The sequence below is a fragment of the Cupressus sempervirens genome, chromosome 3, assembly GCF_028749045.1.
Source record: "Cupressus sempervirens isolate cs-2001-9-10 chromosome 3, ASM2874904v1, whole genome shotgun sequence".
Taxonomy (NCBI): domain Eukaryota; kingdom Viridiplantae; phylum Streptophyta; class Pinopsida; order Cupressales; family Cupressaceae; genus Cupressus; species Cupressus sempervirens.
Genome location: NC_143120.1, coordinates 302,052,593 through 302,064,878, shown reverse-complemented (window position 1 = coordinate 302,064,878; position 12,286 = coordinate 302,052,593). Strand labels below are relative to the sequence as shown.

At 32.9% G+C, this 12,286-nt stretch overlaps 1 protein-coding gene across 1 annotated transcript; it reads left to right on the top strand.

Moving 5' to 3' along the window:
- The first annotated feature begins 767 nt into the window (after positions 1 to 767).
- On the top strand, positions 768 to 2,249 carry LOC149566183 (uncharacterized). The gene is made up of 2 exons (XM_089817357.1): positions 768 to 909; positions 1,070 to 2,249. The coding sequence occupies exon 2, from the start codon at positions 1,124 to 1,126 to the stop codon at positions 1,559 to 1,561; it is 438 nt and encodes a 145-aa protein (XP_089673483.1). The 5' UTR covers positions 768 to 909; positions 1,070 to 1,123; the 3' UTR covers positions 1,562 to 2,249.
- The last annotated feature ends 10,037 nt before the right edge of the window (positions 2,250 to 12,286 follow it).

The following is a 12,286-nucleotide window of genomic DNA, read 5'->3' as shown; positions in this document are numbered from 1 at the left end:
TATAGTCTAATAAAAGATTAAAAAAATAAATAAAAACTATTTCAACACCTCACATTTACCCATTTGAATGGAGATATTATATCTTTCTTAAAGAAAATGGTATAGAGGTTTGATCCTTAGAGTAACTGTTTATTTGTAAATGAGGTGCGTAATTATTATTCCTGATTAATTATAAAATATAAATGTTTTTAGATAGTTGACCAAAAAAATTATACTAGATTTTCATATAAATCTATTTTATTATCATATATAAATCTATTTTATTATCATAATTAATATGAAAAATTTATTTGTATTTATATGCAACTTCAATTCATGATATTCAAATAAAAATGATTCTTTAATTACTCATAATATGAAACAATCTTAATAAGACATTTGTATTACCCAACCCACTATATTAAAAACAAAATATCTTATTTACACAGGTGGCTAAACTAAAAAGTCTGTGAAGACAACGATGAAACTTAAACCAAATGTCCCCTTTAATAAAAACAATGTGTTTTTCTTTGCTGTTTAGAGGGTTCCCTCAGTTACCCAATGAAGGGAGATTTATATTTCCTAAACAGAATGGTCCACAGGTTTGGTATTGAGAATGACTGTATTAACGTTTGTAAGGTACATAATTATGATTTTATTGATTATTAAAATGAATGATATTTAAAGATAAGAGTGGTGGAGAATTAAACACCGCATAATTTACTATGTTTAAATAAGGAAGAAATGATACAAATGGTCCCCTCATTTATTCACAAGAATTGCTCCTGTTCAATTATTTCTAATCACTCATCTCTACATTCTTGAAATCCTGGGCAATTTGTCGGTGAGAAAGTTGGTGCGAGTGGACGGTCGATGATGATCAATACGGCTACTATTGTCTGTGCTCATAAATCGTAATGGGGTCCTCTGGTAGGTTATTACAGGTGTCTATATCACGTTACAAATAACTGGTACTTGGATATTTGTCTCAGAATCATAAAATAAATCGTGGGATTTTTTCTAGAAGAAAATTCAATACATCTTTTTATGGTGGGTATCCGTATTTACGTGTTTGCTACTTGTGGAGCAGAGATCGCCGCGTTCCCTTCGCAGAATTGAAGTGATACGCTGAAAAATTATAAGTATGACAAGATGGTTGTTTGTCAGAGCATGTTTTGGAGTCAAAATGGAATGTCGTAGGAAAGAAATATGCCTTATTCTGGTGGGCATTATATTTGCGTGGATCTTGGTTGAGGGCGCGGTGGCGGAAGAGAAGTATGGTGGTGGAGGAAGAGGAAATGCAGAATGTGGCAGTGGAGAGAGGGGAAGAGGTAGAGGTGGTGGTGGTGGCGATGAACGTGGTGGTTTCGAAGATGGCGGTGGCGGTGGGGGAGGGCGTGGTGGTGGTGGAGGGCGTGGCAGTGTGGATGGTGGAGATGGTCGAGGGCATGGTGGTGAGGAAGAGGAAGGTGGTCGTAGAGGAGGAGGTGGTGGTTGGGGAAGAAGGGGTGGTGGACGGGGTGGTTGGGGGATAGTTCTCATGGGCATGATAATGGGAGCTATAGTCATGGAGTCTAGATAGTGTTAGAATTATGTTTGGAACAGTTGGTGGTTGGAGAGGAAGCAATGGTGGATGAGGTGGTTGGGGAACAGTTCTCATGACTCGATAAGGGGAATTATACTCATGTGGTTTAGATAGTGTTAGAATTATGTTTGGAGGAGTTAGTGGTTGGGGAGGGTTAAGTGGTGGTAGATCGAGTGGTTGGGGGACAATTCTAATGGGCACGATAAGGGGAGCTAAAGTCATAAGGTCTAGATAGTGTTAGGATTATGTTTTGAGGAGGTAGTGATTGGGGAGAAAGTGGTGGTGGACAAGGTGGTTGGGGGACAGTTCTCATGAGCATGACGAGGGGAGCTACATGCATGGCGTCTAGATAGTGTTACAATTATGTTTTTGGATTTTCTTATGTGATCATTTTTTATGTTCGTGTTTTAGATCATATTTTATAACAATTTTCTGATAATGGCGGGCATGGTGATGGACGAGGTGGCCATGGGTGTGGTGGTTGTGGATAAGAAGGATGGGGTGGATGGGGAATGGTCTAATTTTTCCATGATAAGTGGAGCTGTAGTGGGGTCTACATACTCATAGCACTACTGAATTTGAAAGCTTCCAAATTTGATTTCTGATTATTTTTGTATTAGTTTTTTGAACCATATTTTGTAATGTATCTTCACTACAAAATCATAAAATTTGTTTTTTTATTAAATAGATTTTTTGAAAATTGTTATTTCAAATCACATGAATGATGAGAGCATCCAAAAGTATTTTTAAGATTTATAAAAGAAATACATTTTTTTTGTTGATGTCTTTCCTTTCAAAATATTATAGTAGTTTGAGAACAAATTTTATATAACATATTGAAAATGTGATATATTTATAAATGAAGAAAAATTGTCTATTCTTTTGTTACGTATCATTTTTTTTGAGTTGTAAATTTTAACCCACATCTGTAAGATAATTTTTATTGTTAGTTTATACAAAAAGGTAGAATTATTAATGCATTAAATTGTTCGATGTGATTAGTTTTACTTATTTAGCCAATCTTCATATAGAGTAGTAATGCCTTGTTGAGGCACCCTTTGACACAATGACCAAAACCACACTAAAAAATGACACATTAATTTAAGCAAATCTACATAATACTATGGTTATATCAAAATAGAGATGAGAGGATAAAGATTATACCTTTTGTTAAATTAAATTAATAAATACTTATCTTTGTACACTTGAGATGCGCTTTATTACTTCTTCATCATGCCCCATTACCTGTATTTGCACACATGTCGTCACCATTAGATGCATGCCTACAGAGTCATTGAATATTAGAAACATAATCATAGGCATAACCTTTTTCATTAATGTATCTAGGATAAATACAAACATCAATAAATAACTTCTATAGGGCTATACCTAATACTTGGTGGCTTGCCTACCCCACACATAAAGACTGAACATAGTTCAACTCTTGAATTGTGAATCATATTATACTGGTTCACCAATCCAAAGGTACAAAATAAATCACATTTTCCCTTCTTATTATACGCTTTAAAAAGATATCCATAAGAAAGTATACTACCCATTTTTAGGGTAAAGTCCCTAGGCATTTTTTTCTCGTTGATTGCCACCCACTAAGGTGAAACAAACATAAAATTTAAACTATCTTGGTTATAAGGATTAACCACATGTAATCTCATATTAAGGACCTCCTAATGACCCATGCTTGAGATAAATGAGCCAACATGTACATAAGTAAAGACCTATATGATGCATGAAAATAATCTCAACAAGGACACCACATATCTATGATGATAAGAATGATTCTCAATCCTCATACTTGTATGTGTTTGAGCAGAAATCTATAAGATCTGTTCATAAACACTTACTAGATACCTTTAATTGTTGCCTAATCTTGAGTATAACATTAACACAACTAAAAATCAGAACATCATGTGTAAAATAATGACATACAAATGACATTTAACATCATATAACACATTAAAATATCATATTATATTTTACCAAATACCATTAGTTATTCTTAAATTAGAGGTTTTCTATAAGATAAATTATGTAAAATATTGACAAAATAATTTGAATAAAAGGTAGTTGATCACCAACTACATTATAAATACAAACTAGTTTCACAAATAATGCCTACTTCAAATTAAAACCCTTGTTTCAAGCCCATTAGCAATCTCATAACAACATTTTATAGGAACTAAACAAAGAAGCATCACAATATGCTAAAAAAAGATAACTTGTCCATACAAGTTTACTCTAAGATACACACAACTTAATAGCCCTCCCTCCCTTTGTTTCTGTGTGTGTATAATCTTGCAATATATCCCTTTGAACATTTCATACAATAAAATACCAAAAACTTAGACAATAAGACCACTTAAATAACATTGATCTAAACCTCAAGATTAATATTAATACAAATTCTAACCTTGAACTTTCTAACCACATGAAGACCAAGCTATCCAATGAATTAATTGTCAAATACATTTCAGTTAAGAACCAAACTAAAGTAAATTTTATGGTTGAATATATATTAATGCGTCTGTGTTGTTCTACTACTATGATTATTTTTTCTACCAATTCTTTTACCCTAACTATAATTAAGTAGTTTACGTGCAATACTTTCTTTTGTTAACAACCTCTATTGTTATTTAAACAAATTTATAACTCATACCTATTATAACAATGTTATGATTTTCCATAATGAAGGTCCAATCCTTTAAATTTTCTAATGAACAAAGTGAAAGGAATTAATATGTACTAAAGGTTCCAACTCACCAATTAGTTCCAATTATTAATATGAACAAAGTTTTATATTACCACATTTTTTCACAATTACCAATAGATTAGACTTAAACCTTACCCTGGTTCATCTTTGATGGCCTTTCCTACTCCACACATAGAGACTTCACAATTTGACTCGTGAATTTAAAAAAATATTATTCTTGTTTACCAAAGTAAGGGTAAAAAGTAAACCAAATTTTATTTTTTCTTATTATATTTGAAAAAATGAAATCCATAAACAAGTACACAATCCTTTCTAGGGTAGAGGCCCTAGATAAATTTTTCCTCTTTGACTACCACTCACTAAGGTGAAACAAATATGAAATTAGAACTAGCTTGGTTATAAGGACTAACCACATGTAATATCATGTTAAGGATGTTTCAAGGACCTATGCTTGGGCTAAACTAGCCAACCTATGCATAAATAAAGACCTATATGACATGCATGAAAACAATGTCAACAAGGGCACCACATATCTATTATGATAAGAATGAGTTTGAATCCTAAAATCATCAATAAGTATACTTCTATGTGTTTGAGCACAAATCCACAAGACCTATTTGTAACCCTTACTAGATACCTGTACTTGTTGCCTAATCTTGATTGTAAAATTATCACAATTCTCAAAACATCATGAAACATGATGAAAGTTAAATCACATTTAACATCATTTACCAAATTAAAACATAACTCATGAATAAGGAAATTAAATAGATATCCTATATCAAATTGCACCAAAATATCATTAACTTTATTTTTAAATTAGAAGATTCATATAAGATAAACTATGTAAAATGTTGAGTGAATTATTTGAACAAAATGTAGTTAATGTAGGAGCATCCTAGGTATAAGAGAAATCTTGCATCACCCAAAAATATTTATTTTCTATATTTCTTCAATAAGGGTTGTCTCAATGTAGACTTTTTTTTTTTGTGGAGGCTTGTGTTGGAAACTTACAATTAGAAGAAAAAATGTGTAGAGGAATAAATATTTCTATTAAAAGATGAGAATGAGAATGAAGGAGAAGAATAAAATGTTGAAGAAAAGGCAGTTCCAAACCCAAAAGAAGAGAGGATTTTTAGGTCCATTTCCAATATGGAAAAAATACCTAAGTTGGAGGCTCCCACATTTTTGGGAAATCTTAACACAGAGAAATTTATCAATTGGATAAATGAATTAGAAGAATACTTTGAATATGAGGATATTGAAGATCTGGATAGGGTCAAATTTATGAAGGCCAAAGTGAAGGGTCATGTAAAGATCTAGTTGCAGGAGACTCAATTGGAACAAAATAGAAGAGGAAATGATAAAATCACCAGATGGGATTGGATGATAGCTAAATTAAAGAGAAAATTCATTCACATTGATCATGGGCTTGATTTGTTGAAGAAAATGCAAGGGTTAAAGGAAGAAGGAATATCTGTTTAGGAGTATACATAAGAGTTGTACCGATTTTTCATTAGAACATGCCATGCAAAAGCTAACAAGGAGAAAGTTCTCCATTACCTCAATGAGTTGAGGAAAACCATTCATGAGTAGTTAAGTCTACTTCAAATGAATAGTATTGAGGAGGCATAATAGTTTGTCCTGAGAGTAGAAGAGAATTTGAGCAAGAAGTTTTAGAGCCAAAAAAGTGGAAGAGGCCGAGGTGGAAGGTTTGGTGGACTATGTCATGGAGGCCAAAATGATGACCAAAAGAAGAAGAATGAGGCCAACATTATAAGTCATATTTAGAGGGAAAACAATTCAAATCATTTCCATGATCATAACAATAAAGATTATAGAGGAAGAGGAAGAGGGCAAGGATATGTTAGAGGAGGTTTCTGTGGAACATGTTTTCACTGCAGAGAAGAAGGGCGTAGGGTATTTGGGTGTCCTCGGTGACAAGGAAGGACAAATAAGAGAACTGGGGGCTAGATCAGAGTTGCACATGTTGATGAAGATGCCAAATCATCACATTATGAAGATGCTAAAAGAGGATATGTCTTAGTTAACAAAAGAGTCTTGCTGAGTGGTAAGAATGAATTTGATCAAAGGAGGAGCTTGTTTCACACAAGGTGCAAGTGTGAAGATGAGTGTTGTGATGTGATCATTGACGGTAGAAGTATTGACAATATACTATCATAAAATATGGTCATGAAGTTAAATCTCAAGAGGAAGAAACACCCACATCCATATTGTATTGTCAAGGTATGCAAGATGACCACAGGGTCATGTTTAATAAACAATGCCTATTGAAGTTCAAGATTGGAAGCTACAAGGATGAGGCACTATGTAATATCATACCTATGTACATAAGTCATATCTTGCTGGGTAGGTTGTGGCAATTTGACAAGCATGCTATACATGATGGTCATGTGAACACCTACACTTTGACAAAATATGGAGTGAGACATAAGATGATGCCATTGAAGGATAAAGAGGAAAATGTATGTACTTCTACTAGATTTTATTTTGATGTTGGAAAGAAGTTCCTAGAGCGTATGAGGCGCAAGCATATGTGTTCTCCTATAATTTTAAAAGGTGATAAAGAAGAAGTAAAATAGGTACCTATCTGACTCACATATTTGTTGGAGGAGTTTCTAGATATCGTATCCAATAGTGTTATTGATGGATTACTACTAGTGAGGAAGACTAGTCACCAAATATACTTGATTCTAGGAGCCAATTTTCTGAATAAGGTAGCACATAGAATGACATGAGAAATGAGTAAAGAGTTGAAAAGACAAGTGCACGAGTTGTTGTAGAAGGAATTGATTTGAGAGAGTCCGAGTCCATGTGTTGTAACAACAATATTAACACCAAAGAAAAATGGAGAATGGAGGACATGTACAGATGCTTAGGCTATCAACAAGATCACAATCAAGTATAGATTTCTATTATTGTAGATGGATGATATCATGGACTATTTGAGAGGAGTTGTGTATTTCATAAAGATAGATCTAAAGAGTGGGTATCATCATATTTAAATCAGAGAAGGTGATGAATGTAAGATTGCTTTCAAGGGGAAGGATTATATGAGTGGTCAGTCATGCCCTTTGGGATAATCAATGCACCAAGAAATTTTATGCAGATCATAAATGAGGTACTGAAGGAATTTCTGGGTAGTTTTGTCATTATTTATGTAGATGATATTTGGGTCTTTAGTAAGGTATTGGAGGAGTATACTATGCATATTCATAACGTGTTTGAGAAATTAAGGGATGAAAAGTTGCTGATAAATCTAAAGAAGTATAGTTTTTTGAAGAGGGAGTTGGTGTATGAGTGATTTATAGTCTTAGTGGAAGGTCTAAAAATAGACCCTAAGAAATTGAAGGCTATCCTTTAATGGTCTACTCCAAGGAGTGCTATGGAAGTAATATCTTTTTATGGTTTGGTTAGCTTTGACAAAAAAGTTTTATTAGAGGTTTTAGCAGTATTTGTGGACCCTTGACTAAACCAATGAGAGGGGATATAAAGGAATTTAAGTGGATTATAGGAGTAGATAAGATTTTTAATTTGTTGAAACAAAAATTTATAGTAAAACCTATTTTAGCATTTCAAGTCTTAATAAGGTGTTTCAAGTAGAATATGAGGCTAATGGTACTACAATAGGATATGTTTTGAGCCAAGAAGACACACCTATTCCTTATTTCAGTGAGAACTCGAATGATGCCACAGGAAGTATTCTATTTACAATCAAGAATTTTATGATATAGTTCATTCATTGAAGAAGTAGAGACACTATCTTCTTGTTGTTGGAGCTGTCAAAATTTAAAAGGATTTTGAGTGCCATATTTTGAATTTTGCTAAAATGAGCCCCTATCAAATCTTTTGAGCCTATTTGTCTAACTGTCATTTTGAGTCATTAGTTTTCAATTATGAATCATTTCATGAGATGTCATTTAGAGCATTTGAGAAATCTGCATTGTTGCCTAAGTGCCAAACAATGTGCAAAGGGCTAGTTTTCATTTGAATATCTTGCACCTAGTTAAGTTTCACAACCCACCACTTTGGAGTTATTTAGTATGCATACTAGAGATCCTAAGTTTTAAATTCCAAGTCATTTTTACATGTTTTGATAGGGTTTTGAGTTCTCCAAAGTTAGTTGTTAATTATTGTCGTGTTGTTGCACTTTGTTCAGAAACCAAGGAAACCCTATTTGACCTTGAATAACTTTGAACCAATTGACCCAAATGAAAAAATCCCTTCTTTCATGTATTCTAGGTGCTAAATACTTCCTATGTTACAAGTTCAAGCTTATGAAAAATCTATAAAGCGATTTCATTGCAATTTCTAATATTTTGATGTAGACTAGTTTCACAAAATTATTAGAAGGCCTATTTGTGATGCTATAACTTTGAACCTATGATTGATAAACCTAAATTAATTATACCACTATTTTATACTCTAAAAATACTAGCCCCATGCAAGTTTTTAAGAATCTATCTACACACTTTTCTAGAAGTCATTCCATATACAAAAATTATTGTTTCACAAGGTTACCAAGTTTTGCAAATATTGGAGCCAAATTTGCATGCTTGCCTTATACACCCATTTAATTATCATGATCCTTTCCAATGTACTCTCCATATCAAAGTGAATATGTTCCTCAATTTTCAGTTTCCTATGTGGTCCTTTGACTTGATTTTGAGGATCATTCCAAATACAATTTTTTTTTGTATTTTGACGTGTTTTGGATGCAAAAATAATTTTAATGAGTAACTTTAGGAATTGATAACTTTAGACCTTGTTGTTGTTATGAGATGGAATCTTGAAGGGTGGGACTTTTTTGATTAGAGATAAGGTATGCCAAATGCTAAACCTTGATTGTTCAATTTTGTCAAATTTTGTAGCCGATTTTAGGGCTTGCTGGCACAAAAGTGACAATTCTTAGGGAAGGTAAAAATTCAGTTTTAAATGATGAACCAATGATCAAATTTTATTTTAATTAGTATAAGGATGTTATTTGATCATTTTTCTGAGGTCAAGTGATTGAGTACAATTTTTTTTATCCAGGCCACTTTTTGACCCAACTTGTTTTTTTTGGCGATCACATGATGCTAAATGGTGATCAAATCATTCACATTGTTGAAAGGGGATTCACTAATGAACTTCAAAGATACTGGTTTTAATTTATAAGCCATACTTTTCCTCTAAGATGGATGTTTACATCAAGTTCCTTATTGTAAATTCGAGTCTATAATAAATTGAAAGTTGGACATTGATATGCTAAAGAATATGTATTTGAATTGGGATCTTCTTTTTCTATTTCTACCATGATACAAAAGGTACTAGATGATTAGGGATTGAGAGTGTATTTGGAATAAATTTTGAAATGCCAAGTCAGCAACCTTTGGGATGTGACACCATTGAATATTTGTAGGTACTAATTGTTCTTTTCAAAGCACCATTTTCAAGCACGAGAGGCCATAAACCTTTTCAAATAGACAAGGCACAATTCATATACACACACAACAACTTTTTAGGAAATAAAATCAAAATAACAGAGAGAATTGAACAAGCCAACTATCCCCAAGGCACACACCTATTAAGGTCCATCACAATAATAACCTTTCACAATAAATTGTAAACTAAATCCTTTCTATGAACTTATATGTTTTGTGTTCTTCATTAATTGGATGGAACTATAGACAAGTATGCATAACCATATTTATGATTCTAACCAAATGTTGGGAGCATCTATTAATGAAGTCTTTTCGAGATATATGCACACAAATAGAAGAAAACAAATGGATTGCCTCAACTTCCCAATGCACAAGATATCCTCTTAGTTATTTTCAAAATTTGATATGAGGTAGTGGGAAGATGTGCCGACCTCTGAATGGGGAGTGTGCAAATACATAGATTAAAGATGAACATAATTGACTCCTATTACCCATTTGAAATGGGTTTCTCTAATCCTAGTCTGTATGTCTATGGGAAAATCATCATCATTAATAAGGGGATAGGGTCACCAGATGTTGACAGAGGATAAATTGTTGGTAAGTGAAGCCATCATTTTTTATCGCATATATGTGAAGTATGGGTACCTATTTCTTTGTAGAGGCAACTTGAACTTGAATTGCAGGTCAGACTTATAAACTAATAGATTGCATATTCTTGTAGAAGTTGCATTAAAATGGAAAGACAATATTAATTCATAGTTGAAAATGCTAAGTTAGGGAGATTATCTTCCTTGAATTTGCCTCAAAATGGTTTACCTTGAATTTTGTGCCACTAGCTCATCATAGTTATCTTCCACACACTTCACACAGTTCAAGAAATCAAATTAGTCAACTCAGATTCGTCAAATCTTTGAGTTAACAATGTTTATTTTCACTTGACATCTATATTGTTTTGTCACTCGGTCAACACTAGTTTACCCATAAAATAATTAAGTTTACTGATGCTCGACAACAACTAAACTTTACTTGACATATACTAACATTTACTTGGCTTGCACTATTTTTCCTCTTTTCTCAACACCTATTGATTTTCACTTGGCTTCTACTAATTTTTGCTTAGCTTGCACTGACTACTTGACACGACTTAACATATACTTTTCTTACTTGATCTTCTTTCAGTCTTTGCTTGTGTAATCTTTCATTTCATATTTTATGTAGATAAACAATACACTATAGTATCAATGTATTACTTGGTCTTGGTGCTCCTTTTATACACCAAATAACTTTACCTTTCTCTAGGTTCTTTTATTATCTCATCTTTTTAAACCTTCTTCATAAATCAACTAAATGACATCTTTCAGACCAAAAAGAAATTGTCTCATTACCAAGTAGCAGGTTTGACATCATTGACAACATAATGATTGTTCCATTACATGTACTTTACTTCAAAACAATCTCTTTTCAACAATCTCCCTCTTTGCAATTGATGGCAAACCAATACCAACAACAATACCAAAAAGAAAATATCTTTGATATTTCTCCCTCTATCAATATATGTGCTTCCTTTGTATAGGGTAATGTGAGCTTTGTTAATCTCTTTCAATGTATCTCTCTTATATCTCCCTCTATAGGTTAATTTTCTCTTTCTCTATCTCCCTTTTTCTTATATCTCCCTCTTTAGAGTATCTTTCCCTCATGTTTTCTTCCTCTTTTTGATATCTTCCTCTTTGAAAACAATTCTGAAGACTTGCCATCTTTTCATGCAGATGTAATCAATTCAGGTTCTCCCTCTATCACCTTGCATGTGACTATAAGTCTTCTAATTCAGCTCCTTCATTACTTTAGGTAGCTCCTAAAGTAAGATCTACTACATCAAGTTGTAAGATACAACATTCAACTCAGTTGATATAGGGAACTACTCATGATTCTTAAGTAGCTTTGGATTGGGTTATCACCCCTAATTTACCTCTAAGATATTCATGTGCATCCTTAGGTAAAGCTTTTGTCAAATATATCAACTATCTATTCTTTTGTATTCACATATTCAATCCTCACTTCTTTGTCTTGAACCAACTCTCTCAAGTAATGATACTTGATTGCAATGTACTTAGTGTTTGTGAGCATCATAGGATTCTTTGATAAATTTATAGCACTTGTATTATGACAATAAAGTACCACAAGTTCATTGATTTCCTCCTTCATACCTTTGAGTAGCTGTTTGATCTATACCACATTTGTAGAATTTATTGTAGTAGCCACATATTCAACTTCAATAGTAGATTGAGATATACAATTTTATTTCTTACTAGTCTAGTTGACCAATCTCTTTCCTAAGAAAAATGCTCCACCACTTGTACTCTTTCTATCATCTATGTTTCAAGGCCAATCAACATCTGTATAGGCTCCTTACTCAAATTTGTTATTTTTCTTGTAGTATAGACCATAATCTTCTATTCCTTTCAGATATTTCATAATTCTCTTAATAGTAATTAAATGATTCTCCTTAGGATTTGCAAAAAATCTTGCAACAATCACGACAACTAGTGCAAT